The 24,708-nt window shown below is 38.7% G+C and overlaps 1 protein-coding gene across 3 annotated transcripts in view; it reads right to left on the reverse strand.

The window, feature by feature from the left end:
- Window positions 1–24,708, reverse strand: part of LOC124166511 (A disintegrin and metalloproteinase with thrombospondin motifs 9-like) — a 758,369-nt gene that overhangs the window by 30,719 nt on the left and 702,942 nt on the right. For 2 of the 3 annotated variants that reach the window (XM_046544053.1, XM_046544056.1), the window contains exons 7-21: window positions 21,959–22,111; window positions 17,800–17,949; window positions 17,135–17,288; window positions 16,017–16,204; window positions 14,095–14,345; window positions 13,415–13,594; window positions 12,516–12,695; window positions 9,753–9,922; window positions 9,375–9,498; window positions 8,117–8,249; window positions 4,193–4,415; window positions 3,874–4,056; window positions 2,611–2,799; window positions 1,634–1,831; window positions 202–390 (exon numbers count right to left, since the gene is read on the reverse strand). In XM_046544053.1, the coding sequence (XP_046400009.1) occupies window positions 202–390; window positions 1,634–1,831; window positions 2,611–2,799; window positions 3,874–4,056; window positions 4,193–4,415; window positions 8,117–8,249; window positions 9,375–9,498; window positions 9,753–9,922; window positions 12,516–12,695; window positions 13,415–13,594; window positions 14,095–14,345; window positions 16,017–16,204; window positions 17,135–17,288; window positions 17,800–17,949; window positions 21,959–22,111 (2,665 nt within the window). The remainder of the gene's footprint in view (window positions 1–201; window positions 391–1,633; window positions 1,832–2,610; window positions 2,800–3,873; window positions 4,057–4,192; window positions 4,416–8,116; window positions 8,250–9,374; window positions 9,499–9,752; window positions 9,923–12,515; window positions 12,696–13,414; window positions 13,595–14,094; window positions 14,346–16,016; window positions 16,205–17,134; window positions 17,289–17,799; window positions 17,950–21,958; window positions 22,112–24,708) is intronic. The other variant, XM_046544055.1, reaches the window with a different exon arrangement.

Below are 24,708 nucleotides of genomic sequence, written 5' to 3' on the forward strand. Positions count from 1 at the left end.
CTTCCAACTGTAACTAAAGAAAGCTACTTCTCCTTGGTACTCCACCCATCTCAAGAAATCTTAGCCTAGATCTGTGAAAACCTAAGCTAAATAGAGGTCCACACAAACTGATTGAAAAATCAAAGTACATATCTCAAACAAAGTCACAATACTTCTATGGATCAGGTGGGAGAGTAAGAGGATTGAGTGAAAACAACTTACCGGGCCCCACTCTCCATGTGACCACTTGGGACAGAGGGGAATGTGTGGGCACGGAGTTACATCACGTGGCTTTTCTGAGTGGGAGCAATGAGAATCGTTTGCATCCCTCCCATATTCGTCTTGGCAGGCAACCAATCTTCGAACATATCCGCCAGGTCTCTCACCTTCTTCCCGACAGGTTTCTGAGCACTATTGGAGAGTATATTATTTAAAAAATTCCCAACATGGATGTTTATACTGTAAATGTCCTCTAAAAAAACGATCTTCAAATTTTAATCAATTTTGGTTTCAGGAATGCCAACGTATTCCATTCTAGTGAAAAAAACCTTAACGCAACAACATAATGGGAGCAAACAGTACCTTAAATGTTGCATTAACATATTCCTAATCCTCACCTGATTAAAATCATCAGTTAATATATAACTGACCACTATAATTTACAAGAGGTACAGCATATATTTAGTCACAGCCACTCCCTTTTCTGACTTTGCCTCTAAAAATGAACCTTTCAAATGTAAAATATATTCAAAACTTGCAAACAACCATTGCAATAAGGCCACTTCTTAGCATGATTTTCATGATAAATAGTAAAGAGATTTGCAAGATTTTAGAATTCTCAGTTTCATCAAGCTAAATTCGAATTTTTCCAAGACCCTGTGAAAACTTCCCTGCAAAACAGAAATACTGAATTCAATGATGTTGGCATGTAAAAGAAGTAAATAAGAGCATTTTAACAGATAATTCCACAACATCACCACAAGTTTTCTGGAAATCCCTTACACGGCAAAAATAATTTGTGTGACCTGTGGGCTCATGCATTTGTAATTTTAAGAAATGCAATTTTTTGTTTATGCACTATTGTTAGCTAATTGGGAGGGATCCACATAAAGTATGTGATCAAATTTTAAATTAAAATCTTTCAAATTCATAATACCAACATCACTGTGGAAAAAGAAAAAAAAAAACAATATATTTAGTATACGGCAAATGGGTAAGGAAAATGATTTTTCCTTTGCCGTATTATTATTGCATAAACTAAGCGCAGAATGCCATATCTGTCGAGGTACTATGATACCACTTGAGTTTCCCCAAATGCTTGACCCCAGAACATTTGGCAAACACCATATTAAGGAGAATCTCAATTTGAATTCAGCCTGAATAAATATGTAGTTTACCCTCAAAATTGCATACTGTGCACTTTCCATTCACGGCTCATTGCAAGCTAGTGAAAACTTTGTATACTTTCTCAGGACGGTTTTATACATGACCATGGTTTTGTCAAACAGTTGACGTCATCAGGCATTGAATCATCCTGTAGAGGTGTACAAAGTTTTATTCCAATTGGCTGGTTCAACATGAATTATAAATTCCCCAAAGTTACATTAGAAACCATCTTATCAGTACATGAAACGTGGTTCCTAATCACACTTACAGGTCCCCAGAGTCCAGCTCGCCAGCGATAATTTAGACTCTGCCTTGGCAATGGGAAGGAATAAGAGTCGCGAATATCAGCAGAGTGACTCCATCTCGATGAGGGTGGGGGGGGGGGAGTGCGAGGAAGTAAAAGGGCCGTGGATGGAGAAACCAGAGGCGAAGACGACAAAGACGGGTGGGCAGTGGGCACTGGTCCCTGCAAAAGACAATTGAAACATGAAACCAGGAGAATTATCACCATGGGATTTAAGTGAGGCGACTGAGCAAATGCTTCACTAGAGGGACATTTGCAGGAAAAAATAAGGATAACTTTAAAAGAAGTCTCACAAATACAAAATTTCCTTTTATAAGCAAAGAGGTATATAAAAAAATACAGAAATTTATCAAAACATCATCATGGGCAGCTGACTAACATAAAAATAATTTTTAACAGCAAAATGCCAATTTTTGCTCAAAAAAATCCATATTTGCCTTCATTAAGCATTGTACAAAGTGAAGAAATTGGGTCAAGTGTCATGTAAAATCATGAAGTATTCTTAGGAAACACCTGTTGACCTCATCTACAATAAATGGATTCCAAAACAATACCCTTTCTTGAAATCCCTAAAAGAATTGAAACAAAATATCACATATTTCTATGGAACAAGACAAGCCTGCATGAAGGAATGTCATACATACTGGGCCTACTTCTAAGATCTCCGTAGAGATAAATATTTTTGCTGGCACGTATTTAAGCTTGATGTGCTTTATCCAATGAAGAGTTGGACTCAACCTTATTTCACTGACATTTCTTGGTTGAAACTTTTTTAATAAGAGCACCAAAGAATTCTAAAAATCAGCTGATCAGATGAATAAAGGTTTTTGATGAAATTTTTATGCCAGAATATTTGATGCCATCGTCACATCCATTTTCCTGCCTTTCATGACTAGATGTTATTGGAAGCATGAGAGTTTCAGATGTAAAGAGGAATTTACCTCTCCTTGAATCCAATTATCTATATCAGAGTAACTGCAAGGACCAGCATTACATGGCTGAACATGTACAGGAATTCCGTCATTTCGGTCTCCGCCCCGTGAACGGCAATATGCTTCAGCGACAGCTTTTCCTTCAAGTTCGCACCAATATGGTCGGCCTTGCTCACCAGTTCCACATGTCACAGAGCACTTGAAGGAATCAAATGATGTTAGAATTATAGTCACAGACTCACTGAAGAACTTTCTTTCAAGAAGATTTCAGACCACATATGGTCATCTTTCAGTATTGAAAATTAAGGATAAAAATATCTCGTACATTGACTTACTATTTATGTGCTGATAATCTGTTACTCTTGAACTTCACTGAAGCAGTGGTTTGTTACAACGTCAATCAAGGGATTCTTGTGATTTTTGTGATTTGATTTCCAAAAATCAAAACATTTGCACATGTGACATGAGTATACATTATAATAATGGTAATGAGGATCTGGATGAAATTGTTGTACAAGATGCATATTCAAACATATCAAAGAAAATCCAAGTTTATTTGCTTCGACAGAATGTTCAAATCAAGAACAGTGTGATGTATCAGCCATTTAATACAGAAAATTGAAATGAAAAAGGACAAGATAAGTTTTGGAAAATATTAGAAAAATAAAATGAAGAATAAAATTAATTTCTTTGATGTTCCAAGATATAGGGTAAAATTGGTAAGTGCCACTAGGAATCATAGTAATCATTCTGAAGTCATTTACGCTATAGGCCTTATGGCTCATGAATAAATTTCAGGGTTTTTAGAAGAAGTTGTGTATACGTATCTTCTTATCACCAAAGTAGATAACCATATCAGATGCTTAAGACGAAAATCTAAGAAGCCCATAACCTGGTCCTTCCATTTGTAAGTGCCAAAAATACTCCCCCTCTCAACTTTCATAGTAAAAAGCACAGCCCACTTTTGAGAATGTAGCATGAGAAATTGGATGCAATGAGATACATATACATATATATGTGTATAGATGTTAGTGAGTACATATTTAGCAACTTCAACCTTTGAAATACTGTTCAAGCATTAATGTAAAATAGTTTTAAATGAAGGCTGCACGAAGGTCTAAAAATGGTATGAAATCTGAGGAAATAAGATTTTTGAGTTCCAGGATTGAAATGGAGTACATATTAAATATATTAACACAGGTTTTCAAACCTAAAGTGTATATGTAGATGTATTTAAATGGGAAAATTTGGTTGACTAATGTACATACTTACCGGTGACCATTCTCCAGTTGCCCATCTGGGACATTCCTGATTGTTGCAAGTCCTCTTCTCTTCTAAGCTTGGGAATTTTATGTCCCTGTATCCCTGACAAGCCTTAGGGTAAACTTCTAGGCCTTCACTTGATCTACAGACAGCTTTTCTTGTTTGCACACCTTCACCACACGTAGCAGAACACTTGAATGATAACAAAGAGAATTTTTCTGTCAAAGAGGACAAACTAAGAAATTACAAAATATGAAAGAATTATAAAATATGCGATATCTTCATCACAAAGCAAACTGGCAATAAATAAATGATAAATAGCACTTACTGGACTCCACTCAGAATACTGCCAACTAGCAGTAATGCAAGGCCCCTCACAAGGAACTTCACGAGCTGGTCTGTGGGGTAGGTGTTTACAATAACGGTCTTCGACAGGAAATTTCGATTTCCCACCATTCAAAGTGTGTAGCTCCTGCACGCAATGGATCACCAAGGTTTTTGTGCCCTTCCCACAGCGAGCAGAGCATGGTGTCTGGTGCATAACTTTCCACCTGCAAAGGAATTGAACAGCTCATCAATGTGACATACACAACAGTTGTTTTGGGGGTTCATTACATTTCGCAGCACCTTGGTGGTATGCAATACCTTGAAGAGGTAGGCTGTCAGGGTACAGTATGTTACGTGCTTAGGCCAGCGGCACACTGGTCAGATGAAATGTTTTTTGAGAAAACATTTTACCGAAAGAGGTTTCATCAGGAAGCAAAAATGTCGCACCTGTGTATGGTGGTCTCAGACAAAAGACTAAAACATGGTGGGAAAACAAATCCAGTAACCTGCAGACATGTATTGAAAACACAGAGTGTGTGTGGTGCTTAAAATGGATGAGGAAGTGGACGTAGCAGTTATGTTGTGGAACTTGATACAACTTGCCTAGTTAAACGAAGGGAGGGAGCATTGGATTCATTCCATTCACCAAAAACGGAACATTGGGGGGTTTATTGCAGGGTTATGAGCTGATGTCACAAAATAACATCAACTAAACACTTAAACATGTAATTTTAACTGAGAGGATTAACTCCACATCTAGCTAGGCCTATATATGCGACTGGGGGTGCAAGCTGCTCTGCCCTACCTCGTACCTACTTGTGCAGGTCTGTTCTGTTTGTCTTACCACGTTTTTGCAGCAGACAAAATATATGAGGGATCGCAAAAAACACCCAAAGACATATTCAGATAAAACATCACGTCTGAAGCCTTTGTCTCATCAGTGTGCGATGCATTCATTTAACTGAATGGTGGGCCAGTTGCTTTCAACAAAATATTTTCAAAAAAAAAAAAAAAAAAAAAAAAAAAAAAACATTCCGTCTAACCAGTGTGCGGCCTTACATGCAGAAAGTTTGAGGTAAGCAAGAAAAATACCTTATAATTCCTAACCACGGGCCGTATTCTGAACTCTAAACCGATCGGTGTGGCACCGATTCGTCGGGTATGACGTCACACCGACTCCCGGCAAGCAGTGGTGCGATTCTGTACGAACCCATACGAACCCGTTCGGTGCGGCACCGACGTGAGGACGGGAGATCGTCGGTAGCCGTACCGACAGCAAAAAGGTGCCCGTACGGCCACCAACTAGTGGGTTTCATGAACTCCCCGGTGCGCATTGTACGTTTTATTTTGCTTATACCTCATCACCGAGTAAATAATGCAGAGGTTTGCTGCAATGCTATCTTTTTCTGCCCCTTCGAATACGCCTCTATAATTCACTGTGTCATCATCTATTTTGATTACCTTGACAGAAATATAAGATATTGGTTAATAAACATGAGGTTTGCTAACATATAATGACTTTATCTCATTTATGTTACCACTTTCACTCGCTTGTAATAGGCTTTATTTCTCTCTATCATCATTTATTTGCTCCTTTGACATAAAAAATATATTTTTGATTAAATATGAGTTTTGCCGCAATTTTATCACTTTATCTCACTCTGAATAGGCAATATTTCACTGAATCATCATTGGGCGTTTCTCTCAGCATAGAAATAAGATCTTTTTATTTAAGTATGAAGTTTGCCACAACCCAGTGAGAAATGGGTGGTGGAATCCACGTGGAACCCACGTGGAATCCACGTTGAGTGGTGGATATTTGGTGGTGGTGGATATTGAGTGGTTGGACCCACGTGGAATCCACGTTGATTTCAAGTGGATTTGTGGTGATTAGCATTAAATGTTAAACAGAATTTCTAATTTGTGGAACTTAACTCTCTGGTGACATTGCGTCATTTATCATCCTGAAACCACACTACATAGTTATGTGAAAATGTATCGCACATTCTATTTTTATATAATTCGTGGAAAGGCAGCCATGAGAGCACATGAAAAATCGTAGACACATATATAGAAGGTTTAGATATAGAGTGGTTGAGATTTTAATGGTTTTAGGACAGCACCTACTGCTGTTTTAATTTTTCCACCAAATTTCCACGTGGGTTCCACGTTGATTCCACGACCAAAAACACGTGGTATCCACGTTACATCTCCACGTGGGTTCCACGTGGATTCCACCACCCATTTCTCACTGGGCAACGGTATCAGTTTCTTTCATTTGTAATAGGCAGCTATATTTCATTTTATCGTCAGCCATTGATTCCCTTGACGATAAAAGAAGATATACTTTTATTTTTTTATTACTAGGTATTTTACCCCTTAGATATTTATATGTTTATAGAGTCCTACGCATGTATTATATCAGAGGAGGAAATGTCAATGGCTATGTAAATATTCCCTATCATGGCTTGGGGTCACGGAATAGAGTACCTATTCCACAACCGAATAATGAAGCTTTCAGAAGATTTTATTTATATTGTGCTAGAAAGATGTTTAACCTCCTACCATTTCGTATCACATCAATAAAGTCCTTCACGTTGTTTTTACGTGAATTAAAAATATGGTTGTTCTCTATAGACAATATTGAAGTGTACTTGTAAATACTATCTTTGCACATTATTTTTTACATTGTACATATGTTATTAGTCTGATTTCTATACAGTGTATGAAATATTTCTATGTATCATGGCAATTAATGTATTTGTTTTCATTTATTTTTGCTTCAATTTTTCATAATTTTCTCAAAGGAACAGACGTTAAAGAAAAGCGTACTTTGACTCATTACTTACGGTATATTCTTTTGTTTTTGGCCGCACCAGCCAGCTGTATGTTTAATTTAAGAGATGGCAACCCCAACACAGGTTCTTACCACAGGGGTGCCTTTATTCCACCTTTGTAAAAACTCATGCTTGAGTAACCTATTAAAATTTCATGTACCATAATGTGGAATAAATATATATTATTATTATTATTATTATATTTGTTAATAAGTATGAGGTTTGCCGCAATATTATCATTTTCTCTCACAATTGGAATGCGCAACTTATACAATTGTATTTCACCCAATCACAATTTCTTTACTTCCTCGTCATTACACTTATTTTAATTACACCTAGCTCCATATTTTTATAACAATTTCCTAACTTGTTCCTCTAATGTAACATTTACATTTGCTTTTGAATCCTACGTTCACGTTCCATGGTATGTGATTTTCGTCTGCTACGGTGCCAATGGCATAACCTTCCATTGATAACATTTAGGCCGAACTTACTTAATGACAACTATATTACCAAATCATGAATAAATAGCAATAAACAGATCCAATATTAAAAAAAAGAAACTATGACCTCAAGGATAGTTTCAATAATTCATTCCAGCAACAACAATCTCCATCACATACAAACTTTATTGTGATGTTGTAATCCTTCGATTCTGTAGGTACAGCATCACTACCACACATTATATAACCATTGTTAACAACTCATCCAATATCGATTATCTTATCTAGCAATAAGTCGTAATTTCCGCAAACAAAAAGATTGAGAATGACGACAACAAACTGAGCCAATGAGCCTTCACTTGTTTTTACCCTTCTTTCATTGGTGGAGACACGTTAGATGACTTCTAACTTTGGATATATTCAGATTTTCCCTGTTTGGGAAGGTAGGGGAACCGTACCAACTGGTTTGAAACAGACGACCTTACAGCATCGCTGAAAGTGCTGTCGTCGGTACGGAAACCGTTGTCGGTATGGAATGATGTCCAGTCAGTGGGCTTGAAAGGGAAACCGACCGGTGCGCTACCGACGAAATACAGAATACGGCCCTAGAGGAAAGTGCGAAGCAACCCTAACTATAAAGCTCACCTGAGGGAACAATGAGGGTTGCAGCGCTGAGTATGAGGCCTGGGACGGTGCTGACCAGTGCACAGGTTATCAGGCACTTCCTCCACCACCCCTGATGTTTCCTTGACACAAACCGCCTTCCTGGATTTCACTCCTGTAAAGAGAGATTTGTAGCTAGGTGGAGAAATTTAAACAATTACGCAGTAGTCTTGAGGAAATGGATACGGCAATAACACATTCAATGCATTTTCAGTAAAGTCGATAAAATCGGCAATTAAAAAAAGAAAGAAAAATAGGTGGATAGAGGTTTCCGCACCATAACTTCCATTCAAATACTGATTTTTACAAATGGCACACACGGTTCGAAGACTCACTTCTTGAAGAAGCTTGTTGACACACGATCGGAAGACTCAGAAGTGAATATTAGTCACGTACAGAGGCGGAGAAAGGGCCCGTCCGGCACAGCACGTGCTCTGTATGTCGGGTTGGACGGGACTACCTCCATTGACATGCTCCACACTGAATGTGTTAAGGACATTGAGAAGAGAATTGCATTGGCAAAGGAGGCATTCATGAATAGGAAAGAGCTCATGAGAGCATCGTTTTGTAAGAACATAAAGGAAAGGGTAGTGAAGAGTCTGATTTGGAGCGTAGCATTTCACAGCGAGGAAACGTGGACACTTGGGAGAGAGGATGAGAAAAGACTGGCAGCCTTAGAGATGTGGATGTGGAGAAGAATGGAGAAGGCGAAGTGGACGGAGAGGAGGAAGTGCTGGACATTAGGAGAGGCAGCTTCTGGAGGAGATACAGAGAAGGAAGATTGTTTAGATTGAGTGGAGAGTGGGGAGGGGATGCTGAAATCCCTGTTAAAAGAATAATTCTAGTTAAACAGGGGGGGAGCATAGGATTTATCGACAGGATGAAAGGGAGTAAGCCTCATTGCACATTGGAGAAGGAATTCAAATTCAGGATGGGAGACTCTCAGAGGTAGTCTGCAAAATGCCACAAATGAAAAGAGATTTGAATAATTATACAACTATAGGTTTAAGGGTCAAGTCAAGGTGCCTTTTTCACCAGGCATTCCATAAAACTTCAAAGCATTTAGAATATTGTCTAAACTTCTTATTAATTTTTTGTATATACATATATACTTTGTACATATTTAATGAGTTTTTCCCTTTCAATTGTACCCGCATCTTCCAATATCTGAAAGACCTTAGTGGACTAAGAAGCTATTATATATAAATATTAGTAACATTTTTACTACACATCCACTCACCTTGACATAAAGGATCGCATTCTGACCACTCAGATTTAAGTTTCCAGCGGTATGTTGATTTGTTGTGAGGCACTATGTATCTATAGTGGACGTTTGGTGGGTATGCCTTATTAACTGTTAAAACCTAAACAAATAAAGCATTGATCAGAAATTATTACTTGATGGTAAATGCACTAAATTGAACACAACCCACATTTTGCTAGCCTCTACCAATAATTGAGCTGGATTAAACAACAGGAATACAAAACAAGAATAACTTCATTATTTGAGCAATTTTAAAGGCCTAGTATGTTAAGTATTTTAAGTTGGTGGGTTGGTTAGGAAATAATAAGGTCCGTTATTATGCATAAGAAACATAAGAGAGAAATCAAAACTTACCATTACAATAAGATCTTTTGTTAGAGGCCTAGTTATATTTATTCTTTCAACCATAGTATCACCACCATTGTAAGAAATTGCAGTTCCTCCATAGTCGAGGAGTTTCACAGATGTGCTGATACTGAAGTTGCCATTTAGGAGATACTTCCCCGTGCCTGGATCAACAAGAGCTGCAGAAAATTGATATGGATGAAATATTAAACATATAAAAATGTAATGCATAAAACCTATATAGGTTCAATCAAATCACTTTAAAATGGTTTGATTCCTCAGGAAATGAGGCTGAGAAATTAAACTATGAAAAAAATAAAACTCACTCAAAAAACCAAAATGGTAGTTTGAATAGGGTAGTTTTCTTCATCAAAGAAAACAAAAGGCATCGATTGTGATTCGTTACCCACCATTAGTATATTCATAATATACAAACTATTTGGTTCTAGAAATACCAGTTTAGACCAATGTTAATGGTCAATTTTAGCCTCATTTGCAAAAGGCCAGATTGGTGCCCATTCGATGCCACTCCACGTGACGTCACAGGGACCTAGTTTCTATACGAGTAGATAGGAGTTTTACATCGTCTGAGATTACCAATGCATGCATGAGGCACAGAGCTCAGGGAAACATGTCTTAACCTTTTCGCACCGAGCTCCTTCGCGGGAAGTTGCTTTTGGCTCTACGAAGGGTTTGAGATTTTCTTTTTCGCTCCGTACGGAGTTTTTTTTCGGCTTGGGACTGACCACGTAGTCGCTTCCTCCCCTTTAATGACCTTTCCTAGCGGGGTCCCGGACCCTTTCCGCGGCAACTGAGCAAATATAATCCTCGACCCTTTTCCCCGAAGGCAGCCCATCCCGGCGTATTTTTGCGGTCAGTTTATTGTTGCCAGTGCAATTTTAATTTTTTTAATTGTTACTGTTGCATTAAATGTCAGTTCATAAATGTATTCCTTTCATTTTGCAATGCCTGTAGAACTTTTAAACGAAGTTCTACGGTTATTTTTAGGGTTTTCAGCAAAACGGCACTATATCATAGCCAAATGAGCTTTTCCGAGAAGAGTGAGGTTATCATCTTCCACGTACATATTTCAGTAGAGAATACTTCCACCAATGAGAGTACTTTCCATATGAGAGTAATTACCTGGGTAGAGCAGTTCTTATTCCTGCAATGCTTCTCACAACATGTTTCTACGTAAAACATTCCCTATTGGTACATTAAATTTACGAATTTTTAGGATATGCATTAATCAGTATTTATAGCGAATTTCGTTTATAATACCTTTGTATTCAAAGGTTGATAAGAGGTTATTAAAAATAGCCGCTGTAATTTTGGCTCACGACAAAGAACTGAGAGAATCAAATTTTATTACATTACGAGGGTTTTTTTACATAGAAGTTAAATCGGACATTCTATCGAATTTCACCGCAAATGTACACTTAGAATGTAGCTAACAGAGTAACGTATATTTTTAGATGTAAATCATTACAATATCGCCCCAATAAACTTGCTAGTAAGTTATAAAAATAACAATTAAACATCTAACCTTAACGTCTCCAAAAATTGTTCTAGGTGATGATCAACTCCGTTAATATGAACACTAGAATTCCGTTTAAAATTTGGAACCAATCAGCAGAACATACAGAATGTAATTACTCGCATTGATTTTTTAAAAATGCAACATTTATGTTTTTAGTTATTCCACCTTATAAACAAATAGTGACCATGAGCACCTTCCTTGAGTGGGACACTGAGAGCCGGAATGGGCCGAGGTAATCCCCACACGGACAATAGGAAAGGGTCGGACCTCTCGCACCGAGGGACCCTAATGGCGGTTGGGACCTACTTGGCATGCTTGACCGCGAAACCGTGAAAACACGGCCTTTGGCTTTTGCTTCGAAAAATTCAAGCCGTGAAAAGCCGGCCTTCCTTCTTTAGCATCAGAAAATTCAGGCCGTGAAATCACGCCCTGCGTAGGGAAGAGGTTAATAATCACTTGTTAAAATTGCCTATGGTCGGAAAGCTTCCTTTGTTCAATAGGGTATTAATAATCCTTATTTAAGCCAAGCGCTACCTGCTAGCAGGATACTCTGCCACCTGCTACGTCACACGGGCTTTTCCCAGCATTCATGTTTTGCCGGTGCATATTTGCGCACTTGAAAATTTTCACTTTTCATTTAATCACGAAAAATAGATATCATCATTTAAAAATCTAAAAGCAAGAAATACATACTCCAGGAGTAATAATCTTTTGATTTAGGCAATAAAAAATAATAGGAAACCACCCTATTGTCAGAGTGCCTATCTGCTTCCATTCACTGTGAACATTTTTTGAAGCCATTTTTTTCAATGCATATCAAGTTTTATGAGTAAAAGCAAAAGGAATATTGACATTGGAATTCCCAAGTGCTTTTTTATGTGACAGTAATCAGTGGCGTAGCCAGGAATTTCGTTCAGGGGGGTCTAAAACCAAGAGGGAACATTTTTGAAAAACAGGGTACATACTAAGTAATGGGTTTAAAACTAATTTTGACACTTTTCATAATTGAAAAAACTGCATTTGTTAAAATAAATTTTAAATTCATGATTTTTTAATATTTTGTTTTCTTTTATGAAGGAAAATAATGTGTTTTTATAATTCAGGAGGGTCTTGGCCCCCTGGGCCCCCACCTGGTTATGCCACTGACAGAAATATACCACAGAATGCATACCAAAATAAGGCAGTTTTTTCCGTTTAAAAAAATTAAACTATATGAAATTTGGAAACCATACCTAAGTAGTTCTTATCTCGGTCGGATTCCCTATAACAGCTCTCTCTGACATCTACATTTGATGCTCCAGCTGGTATTTTCACCACCTTACTGTAATCATAAGTATAGGCCTCTGTGTACTTCCCATCGATTACACTGCATGTTGAATTGTCTCCTCCACACTTCCCACATATATCAACAGCTGTAATATAAAGAAATATCTCCTAGAATAAATCTTTGCTTTAATCCTTTCAATGAGCAATTCATGAAGATGAAACTACAGTTCACGTGCACAATGGAATAAGGAAAAAGAATATCAGAAAACAAAAGAAACAAGCTTGGGGAGGTGGAAATGGTGAGATGCTCTATGCTAATATTAGCACTGTATGTAGTAATAAGTAAATGTAAAACAGCAGCTATGAAGACCTTACAAAATGTAAACATATTTTGGCAGCCTTTCACAACATTGAAGGAGTTAAATATGTAAATACATAGATATTTGGATGTTGATTAGAGAAAAACTGCATGGAATAATAAAATCCTATAAAAGGAATCTCTTTTCATCAACTTAAGGACATTGGGCAAAACACATGAGAATAAAAATTTATCTTTCAAGTTACTGTATTCCTCCAACATTGTGTAGATTTTTCATTAAGTTTTTAAAATAAAAAAGATAAAAATAACTTCTTTCACTTTACTACAGATCAATCGAAGAAATATATCTTGAAGCCTAACAGTGTATTGTGAATGACAATTTCACAGTAAATTTTTGCATTTCATTTAATACTTTTTAAAATGCTGAGTGATATTGCAATAGATAGATTCATCAAAGGAGAAGCATCTCCTCGTAAAGGATATACATGTATAGGTACCATGCAAATAAACTCAGCATTGAATGTTGTTAAACAGATCTCATCTTACCCAGTGGCCGATATGCATTGATGGTGTGACTACAGTCCGCGGCTGTGCATATTCCGTTGACACAGACATCATACGTATCAGGGTTACATGGAGTGCCATCCTTCACTTTATCTTCTATTTTGTAGTAAGCGCTAGAGTGTGCAACTTGACAGTACAGCTTGCATTGCTCTTGAGGGACAACTAAAATGAATGGGAATGGAATTCCTTTAAATTTTCACAACTTTTTATAGAAATTAGAACTCCCAGACTTCAATTTTTCATTCCAGGAACACTAAGGAACGGAAATCAGGAATGATTAAGTGAACTTCATTTAAAAAAATGATGTATGAGGGTAATCTAAGCAGGGTACCATTATTATTGACCCCTTGTATTAAAAACATGGAATTTATGGCACATGTGAAGTTTATTTCTTTCAATCCTTCTCAAATTTCCAAAAAAATATCAGCAAGAATTTTGCTGTATTTGATTCCAGAATTCAGTCATACAATATCTTGAGTAGTAAAGAAATATGTTCATGAGTTAATAGGACTTAAAATACCAATGATATAGGGTAAACACCCTGTGTACACACATCTTAATTACAAAAAAGGGCATGAAGTAAAAATGACTGGAATTCATACTGTTTACAGCAGTGATTGGGATGGAATGAACAGGGATTCCAATTTGTCTTTTTCACTTACTTCCTTCATACCTCGGGATCCACCTCACATCGGCTGGCAGTCCTGGAATGCTGAAATTATTATTGTTGAAATTCATACACTGGACTTCACGGAAGTCTCTTGAACCAGGAGGGCATTCATTCTTGCGGCATGACTTGTATCGCACCCGGTCCCCCACACAGTACTTGCCACCATTTGCAGGCGTTGGTCTCGTGCAGGACCTCTCAGACTTTTTAATCCCTCCACCACAGCTTCTGGAGCATGAACTCCACCTAGTGATGGTAATATATGGGACAATTCAGACAGTGCAATACCTAGTTTGTACACACTATTGGCGTTTGGCATATGATGCTGGTGAAGTCTTCGCGCGTTTTCCATCGGATGTGAGTTGATTGTAGGCCAACATTTCAATGGCCCACAATCAACTCATCCAGTAGAAAACCCGAGAACACTTCACCAGATGAAGAAGTTATTGATGCAGTGTGATGCAGCCCAGTGGCGTAGCCAGGGGGGGAGTCCGGACCCCCCCAAAATAGAAAATTAAAAACACAATTTTTTTCCTTCTTAAAAGAAAACAAAATATTGAAAAATCATGAATTTACAATATATATTTTAACAAATGAAGTTTTTTCAAATATGAAAAGCGTTAAAATTAGTTAAAAACCCATTACTCCCTGTACCCTGTTTTAAAAAATTTTCCCCTCTGGTTTTGGACCCCCCCGAACAAAATCCTTGCTACGCCACTGACATTGGCTCTGACATCAACAAGTGGAATGGCACTGTGAATGCATACAGGCCCTCCCTTCAAGAAGGCGTCTTGCCGTAGCTTTCTATGGAGATCACATTGAAAAATGGTGTTGTGTAGCTGAAAGATTGAGGACTAACATGGTGTATTTGAATGCTGAATAAAACGACCACTGTTGTAGAAAAAAGTGTGTTGCATTACTTATTGCACTCCCATTATAGGTACTTCAGCCGCAGACCCAGTTTTCAGAGCTGTTGACTTAGTTTTGTGCCAAGTACCACCTTCCACTAGGTGGTCCTTCTCTGTTTTTGTAGCAAATATGGAGGCATTTCAAAAATCAAATTCTAAGATTACAATGAGGCTATGAAACGTAAGTGATGTGGTAAGCTTAGTTAAAGCATGGAAAAGAGAATTCGTGGGATAATGGAGGGTTGTAGTGTTGATTCCTGGTCCACAACTCCTCTAATTAGTCATTGTGATAATGAAATTATTTAGCATGAACCACAGGCAGAGGTACTCATTAATTTATGATTATTTCATGGAAAATTTGATGCATGCTGCAACAAAAATTGCATCAAAAACAATTCCAGAGATCACAGGAAAATACCAGCATAGTTTGCAATTTTGAGCACATTTCATAACATCACGTAGCCAAAATACAGGAAATGATGATGAAATGCCACTTTTGTCAAGATTCCCAAATAGCCCTCCTGCTATGGAACTAAATACCAGTTTGTTCTATAACCAACAAATTCTAAATTAATAACCTGAGTTCCGTTCTTTTTTCGAGATCTAGAAGATGAGTTTCACAAATGTTAATTTCCCTGATCTTCTTCTTCTTTCACTTATCCCCTTCTTTTGCTGTTAGGCCTCGGGTTCCACCAGCCACTTTCTTAACTCCCTCCAATTCTGCGCTTCACATTGTTTATACTCAGCCCGCACTGGGCCACCAGCCTCTCCACACGAATATTAATTTCCCTGATCACGAATTTAAATTCTATACCTGCTACAGATCTGGCCGGACCTTTTTCAGATATGATTTAAATAGGAAACGGGCATGAAATGTTTGATAGGATGAACCTACTACAGCTGGCTTCCATAATAAGAATTTCATTTACCAATCCTCTCCTCTGCATAAAAAATATTTGCATTTCCAAAAAAAATACAAGGTGCTTTTGACGGAGGGAGCCTTGCTTACCTCTGCCATTCCCCCCATCCTCCATCAATGGGCAACAGAGCACTCCTGTTCTGAGTCACGCACTTGCCCTTCTGACACCAAAGACCATCACCACAGGAGGTCCCATCAGCCCATGGCATGTGCTGCGTCCTACAGCCCTCTTTCTCCTCTCCAAGAGCAGTATTGCACCAAAGCCTGCTACACACTGGCTGCAACATTAGAATCAACAATGACATGTCGGAAATAAGCATCAGAAGCTTTTCTAAATATGTAACTAGTCTACCTAGACACACACAATGAATTCTTAATAAAAACCAGTTCTCCTAACAATCAAAATGCATCAATTTTATTTTGTTTATTGTAACTAGAAATCTTATATTCTTCATAACAATCAGCATAAATACATGGATGACCTGCATATTTTTACTGATGATAGGACAATAGACACTGAACATACAGCTAGCATCCTCACTAAGTTATCGATCACAGCAAAATGATACAGATTTGCTATGTTCATGTTAAAATGAAAGAAACAGGTTATACAGATAATGGTGGTATGAAGGACCAATCACATTGCAATAAAAGTTTTTTAAAGCTAGATGAACATGGCAATTATATGGTATCATTTTTCACTAATCACAAATATTCAAATTAATATTAAAACTTAAAAGTTCCGTGAATGGTGGTTGCAAATGGAATAGAAGAAAGACGTACCAGAAATGATCTGTCTCAGAGACAATCTGATAAGAATTTCAATCAAAGGATTTACCAAAATCATAGAAAAAAATTAATCCATAAAGTCTGGCAAAAGTACAGCAAAAAAGTTGACCAGTAAATCGACATTCATTCTAAAACATTCTGTCTCAAATATTTGCAGAACATGCAGCTAGATGGTGAAATAACGAGATGGAACACAAACTGGGTGACATGGAGATGTCATGATTGGCAAAAAAATACGGCCAAAATATAACCTAGACCAGGAATCGCACCTATGGACCTTATGCTTTCTGGTCACCAACAATATTTTCACAGGCTAGGCAAAATTTTTTGCATTTTTTAATTTTGGAGGGCCAACAGGTTTGGTCATGATCTGCCTCAGCACTGAAAATACAAACTCTGCAATTATATCACAGTCTTACCATGTAAGAGCATATTTTGGAACCAGCTCCAAACACCAGCTCACACTGCCTGTCTTCCGTGAAGTTTTCTCCCGGTAACTTCTCTTCATTGTTGCTCATTCGCTTGTTTTCATCTTTAGTTGGAGCATCAAGAAGACATTTACCTCGACCAGTCCTAGAATCATTGCAACCAGCGGTCAATTGAAAAAAATAGTATTGAATGCATAGTGTATTATAAAAAATAAATCATCAGTCCTATTGGTCAGTAATGATCAACAAGAGAGCATTGCTGTCATACACTGGTTTAAAAAAAGTGACAAAAATGTATGCTTCTTTTGGCATTGTTAGGTATCACCAAGTTCAATGATTCATGTGATAAAAAGGCCTCTCAAAAGTTGTCCAATTTTTCTATGAGTTTACACTGTACCTCACTGAAAAACTGTAAATTCACCATTCCCAATGCGAGGATAATTGATGTAGAAAAGTTCCTCGAGTATAGTAGGTGGTAAATATGTTCAAAGAGATAAAAAATTAATTTTTTCTTTAATTACCTCAAGGGATGAATGAAGGTTTCCCAAAAATGCAATATAAGAAGAGTGACATACAGTAATCAAGAAATTTTAATGGTAAATCAAAAAAAAAGACAAATGTTGACTGATAGATCAACATGTGAACATAACACTCACTCCAAAAAATCAGTCAAATAATGCCTGCTGCAGTTGGACCACGACCACGGATGGGTGTTGTGGTCAAGCATTCTAGACATGACATTGTGGACCTGAGTATTGCCAAGGAACTGCTTACACCTATGGTCATCATCGTGAGGCATGTTGAGACTAGGATATAAAGAGAATCAGCATGATCAATTCAGAGCAGCAGAATATTAAGATGTTATACAAGGAAAAGTAAATTTTTTTTTTTAATTGCACACCTGGGAATGGATTTTGACGCTACATTGACTCTTAAAAACTTGATAAAAGTTAATAATAATAGCAATTTCATAAGAAAACATACTTTACAAAGGGAGAATTTCACAGCTTATAATACGTCATGGTTTATATATATTTAGTGAATTTGCTCCTTGAAACTTTACTAAAATCTAAAACACCCCTTAAAAAAATCTTTTTGAATAACCATTTCAAAAAGCATCAGATTCTCTTGTATCTTCTGACACCTTTATTTTATTTATTTTCTATATAGGTATGTAACCTTTTTACAATGAGTATACTGTAAATAAAGCAAATAATAAAAATATAGAGTTTTATAATTGCAAAAAAACTTTTAAGGTTCAAGTAAACTGAGTCTTATTTTATTACATAACAACTTTCATGCATACTTCACCACAGGGGCGCAGCTAGGAATTAAGGCTAGGGGGGGTTTTAGGGGAAACAAATACCTAAGTTGGTGCCTGGGGTTATGGCATACCCACCAGGGTAAGCGGGAGGTGCGGAGGCCCTCCCAGAGAAAAATTAGGATAAATAGTGAGTTTTACGACTTTCTGAGGGATATTTTAGAAATCCTTACAAAATTCTATAAGCAATATTAATGCAATTAAGTAAAATGGGTTTAACTTAAAATTTCTGAGCTCTGGGGGGGGGGGGGGTTTCTCCCCCAAAACCCCCGCTTACTGCACTACTGCTTCACTATAGATGCAACCTTTGTGGGGGCCCCTTTAGCTCGGGGCCCTTGGCGATTACTAACCAGCCGACCTGGCCAGACCACTCTTGGGGCAGACGGATTGCTCTGCAAAGTGCACTTCATCAGCAATTGGGCAGTCTCTAAAAAAATCTCAACTACCTCCGGGATTTTAACCCACCACAACGTATAACCGTAAAAACATATTTACTCTGAAAATATGCATTTTGTATAATCTGTCGTGAGATAAGAGTCAAGCCAAATCTCACAACATCTCACTAAAGGGGAAGAGAGGGGTTGAATAATTGCCAAAATCACCTCACGTAATTAATGGATGCCCCCCAGAGGCCGGAGGGGGCCCAATGGAGACAGGCCCAAAACCACCCACCAGCCCAGGGCAACTCGCCAAGCATGAGCCTTACGCCAATATAGAGGCAAATCTCACAAAATCGGAAAAACATAAAAAAAAACCATCATGTATGAATTGATTCGAAGTGAATCTGGGTTGTATTTGGTAAACATGTTCATAAACTTTGGCGTTAATAAATGGTTAACGCTGCTGATAAAGAACACTTAATCCATTGGTGTTGTTAATGTAGCTGGGATTGCGACTAATGGCCATACAAAGTGGTGTATGTTGTCAGAAACATGAGCTGCGCGGTCAGCTTTTTGTGTATTTAGGAAGAAAGAGAGCTCAGTCTGGTGTATTGTTAATAAATTAGATGAAAATTGTGTTACTTGCATTTCCTGTAAAAATGTGATAAATTGCACGACCTTGAAACATTGTGCCTCCCCTGACCAAGGGAGAATCCAGGATTTTTTCCAGGGGGGGCACCAGGGTCTGACATTCTCATATTTGATGTTAACAAAACTAAAAGCAACAATTACTCTTCAAAATATAATCTTAATTTTAAAATAAAAGTTGTTAATATGGAAATATTAATTAATTTTATATTAAAATATACATTTATGTATTAATACTTGTACTGAAGATCTCTTCTATTTCTAATCGTGTGGGGGGGCACGTGCCACCCCTAAAAACTCCTGGCTACCCACATCCTGAATCCGATCCCCTTAGACTCACTTCAAAAAATCGCTCAAATATTGGCAGCTGCAGTTGGACCACAGCAGTGGCGTAGCCAGGAATTTCATTCAGGGGGGGTCCAAAACCAGGGGAGGAAATTTTTGGAATACAGGGTACTAAATAATGGGTTTTAAACTAATTTTAACACTTTTCATAATCGAAAAAACTTAATTTGCTAAAGAAATATTATGAAAATTCATTATTTTTCAGCATTTTGTTTTCTTTTATGAAGGAAAAAAATTGTGTTTTTATATTTCGGGGGGGATCCCTGAAACCCCCTAACCAGTCACCATGTAACCAGAAATTTTCTTTAGAGAGAGAGGTTGAGTGTTTTGGGTAAAAGGCAGGTGGCCTACACACCCATGCCTGGCCGTGGTCCAGTGGAGTAGTCAGGGGGGGAGATCCGGGGGGTCTGGACCCCCCCCTTTTACCCAAAACACTCAACCTCTCTCTCTCTAAAGAAAATTTCTGGTTACATGGTGACTGGTTAGGGGGTTTCAGGGAACATAAGGGTTGAGGAAATTAATGGGGTGGTGTGACTGAAGGTGGAGAATAGGTGGAGCTGGAAGAGGGTGGAGGCATAGGAAGAAGAAGATGATTATAAGGAGAGGCGTTGAGACGCTCCTCGTCATTAAGGCCCCATTCAAATCGGAGACGCAGCTCTCTGGCGGCATTTTACCCTCACTTCCATTTCCCTAATGGCGCACCATATCAGTCAAGTTATGACACACGCGAGGCCGCCTCATTAAGGGTTACACAAGGGGTCGGCCTGATCAGTCTTTTAAATGGATGGTGCCGTGCGCGTGCGTCGTGAGAGAGAGAGAGAGAGAGAGAGAAAAATGGGCTTTTCCACGCCAGCCACAGCAGTGGAGCGAATGATCCACCGCGTGGAATGCCACGATCCATCTCTCACGCCATCGGACGCATCCATCAAGGCTGAAAACGCGGGCAATGGTTTTTTTCCATCAAACTTTTAGGAGTGCTTGTTGCACGTGGGCGTAAAACGATGACGCTGCAAGGAAGGGGGAAAGGTGCGTAACAATGGGGGAGGGGACTGAGGGTGTTATAAGTCCCCCCAGAATCAGGGGCGGATTTAGGGGGGGGAGTTCAGGGGTCCCTCGGTAATGCACGCTACCAAAATGGTGATTTTCGTCTATGTGGTTTATTTTAAGTAAGAGGAACAATATCAGAATTTCCTTGAGTACATGAAAAGTTTGGAAATATTTTTTCCACATATCATGCGTAACTTCGATATCCATGAACTTTTCTACACCTTCGAAATTGAAATTTACATTTCCGGATAAAATTTAAATTTAAAAAGCTATTTTAAAAGCGAAGATGTCGTCCTCTCAATAAAAAAACAATGAAGTGCGCCAAATAAATTATATTTACCCCTGACGAGATGAAGAAGACGACTGTATCGCCTTTTTCATAGTTTTTCGTGTATTTTTCTCCACCCTTTCGATCGTAGAAGCTAAATGTTTACCTTTCAACTCTGTTTAATGATTTATTGTTTAAGTCGAATAAACAATGAGTATAACAATAGCTTAGATACACGTCCCTATGGAGCTTTGACAGAATTTCATTAAAATGCTTAAAGCTGAGCGTTATGCCTTTTGCGGCGATAGCAGTTGTTGGGAGCAGCTAAGAATTACGGCTGGAGGGGAGGGGGGGATTTATGCGCAACTAATACTTACTTAAGGGTGTGGGGGTATTGCATACCCGCCAGGGTAAGCGGGATTTGCGGGGGCCCAGCGCCAGAAAAATTTTAAGATAAATGCTTCAAAATGGCGAGTTTTACGCTTTCTGAGGGATAATTGAATAATCCTAACACTATTCTATAAGTAATACTAATCCAATTAAGTAAAATGGATCAAACTTAAATATTTCTCTGAGCTCTGGGGGGGTTTTCATCCCCCCCCCCCTTCGCTATTGGTTGGGAGCCACATGTCACGAGTCCTTGGTCCGTTATCTCTGTTAAATTGTGTTTATTGTTATTTATCTCTCCTCACAATTAATGCACCAGAAAGTGATTCCGTTTCCCACACTTTCCTTCCTTTAACTCTGAGGCAGGAAGCAGAGGAGAGGTGAGTGGTTGGGCGTGCATCCGATGTTGTCATACTCACACGTGGCCCAGTTCGTGTGCAATGGTGAATGCGGCGCTCAGCCCGTTGTCTTCTATGATGGCACACGACGAATAATGGTCGCACATGGTCCCAAGCTCCGCCAACCCCAGTGTGTCACACTTGTTGAGCGCAGGGTTCCGGCAGATGTCCTCCCTGGAATATTCGATGGGAAAATGGATATGACATTCGATCACTAAAACACGAATGCAAGGGAATGGTCAGGGGCGCCGACTTATAAAAAATATTGGGGGGGCCCATATCGGAGGTCTTGCCCCGGAAAGACGTTAAATTCAAAGTGTGTCGCAGCACCAAAACACTATCTAATTCACACCACTTGATTCAGTTAACCTGCTTAACCTTATAATTATTTGTTTTAACATATTGTTGAATTTATTTTAAAAGGTAGCAATCGTCAAACATGGGAAATAAAAATTACCAATGTATTTTTGTGATTTCACAAAGCATAATATAACTTAATTATTTTCTTGAATTATTGAGGGGGCTCCGCCCCCCCAAACGAATCTTTGAGGGGGCTCGGGCCCCCTCAGGCCCCATGGAGTCGGCGCCACTGGGAATGGTGACTCAGCAATACAAATACGATTTGGTCACGAATATTACAAAAGAGGATCCTCAAGTCCAGAGGCACGGCCAGGAATGAAGGCTGAGGGGGCGGGGGTTTAGGTGCAGGGACGCCGACTTATAAATATATTGGTGGGGCCCAAACCGGGGATCATGCCCCGGGAAATTTATAAGTAGTGAGTTTTAAGTTTTTTAAGCATTTAAGAAGAGCCATATGATAAACATTAGACCCCTGATGATTCGAATATCGATATCTGGACACTCCGGGGAAAATCGGCAAGCCTGACAAATTTTTTCCTCTCACCCATAACTAATTTTGAGGGGGCTCGAGCCCCCTCAGGCCCCATGGAGTTGGCGCCATGGGGGCTCGAGCCCCCTCAGGCCCCATGGAGTTGGCGCCACTGTTTAGGTGCAACTGATACCGGGGTGTGTGGAGGTATGGAATACCCACCAGGATAAGCGGTAGGTGCGAGATTAATAAATTGCGGAATTTTAAAGATAAATGCTTCAAAATGGTGAGTTTCACGGCTTTCCGAGGGATATTTTATTTATCCTTACACTATTCTATAAGTAATATAAATCCAATTAAGTAGTATGGGTAAAACTTAAATATTTCTCTGAGCTCTGTGGGGTTTTTAACCCCCAAAACCTCCCCCTTCGCTGTGCCACTGCTCAAGTCGGCCACTGCAGCTCTATTCTGTAAATGTGATACGGCCGTCACAAGCGGATTTTGTCAATTTATTGACGGCTTTGACGCTGGAGCGATTCTGAAACTTTTTACTGACGTCACTCTGACTGCCGCGTCCGTGGAAGTATTCACGGCCAAGAGGGGCCGTGGTAGCTTCGTCGCGGCAATGCGCTCAAATTTTTCATTATGAATTTACGCTATGATTGACTACGCATATTATTCATTAATTACGATGGTGGCTATTTTATATTTGTCACTTCCCATAAATAATATGTATTAAAAACAAATAAAAGGAATGCGTAAAGTTAAACTTACATTCACGTAATATTTAAATTGATTCGCCTTTATTGCGATTGAAGTTGGAGAGAAGTTAAACCTTGCGCTTAGGGTTTGACAATTATCTTATATTTGTGAATCTACTAGAATGTACAACTCAAATACTCACAACTTAATGTTCATAATAATTTGGAGTAGAACCAATGGTAAAAGTATTGTGCGGTATTGAATGTTAACAGATTTAATATTTATTTCGTAAGTTTAAGCCTTCGATTCGGTTCTATTAAGGAGAATGGAGGCTCTTTACATAGTTCCGGTACTGTTGCATGAGCATCAATGTCGACGGAGGCAACGGATGCGCATACTTCGGCTGCAGATACGCGATATCAACAATCCCTTCGAGAGGCGGGAAGAGGATTTAAGAGTTTTGTCCCGCGTATTTCGGGGATTGGCGATGGATATAGACACTGAGCTCTCACCACAATTAATTCGTAGACGTTCAAGTGGCTTGCCGGGGCATGCTTTAGTACGTTTAGGTAAACATTAATCATCCATTCCATCTCCTCCATGCATTATTGCTGCCGTTCAGTAACACGGCCAACATGATTCTATTTTCTGTTGACATTATAGAAATACTAAGGCATGTAAACATCTCGTCTTATAGCAGAAACTATTAATAATCAACTGGTATTCGCACTAAAACATTTTCACCAGTATAAATCGTGAATAGTGGCGTGTGCTTGGACAATCTGGCATATGCACGACAGCGCATTTCAAATTGTGTGCTGAAATGATGAGAACAGCTCAAATGCATACGAGAGTGAACCATATGAGATAATAAAATAACACTTGTTCTCATTCCGCGTAAGCATTTGCTCCAGATTATGAGAAAATAAGTGCTAATTGTGCAATTACGAGCCTGCTATGTGATAACTGGCTTTGATACGCAGCACTTGACAATATAAAAAAGAGGTAATATACAGTTAATAGCTATAAACTAATTAAGCAACCGTAACTTATCATTAATAGGTACTTTTAAAAGAAAAGACTTCGCTCAAATTTGAGTAAAGAAGTCTTATCTCCTTTGGGAGTGAATCATCCATGGCATTGTGTATGTTCCTCTATGGCAACTGAAGTTGCAGTTGGCCGCTGAAGTAAGTTTGTATCGGAGATTCTGATTCGTTCCTCGCATCCGCACAGCTACCAA

This window comes from Ischnura elegans, chromosome 10 (genome assembly GCF_921293095.1).
Source record: "Ischnura elegans chromosome 10, ioIscEleg1.1, whole genome shotgun sequence".
Taxonomy (NCBI): domain Eukaryota; kingdom Metazoa; phylum Arthropoda; class Insecta; order Odonata; family Coenagrionidae; genus Ischnura; species Ischnura elegans.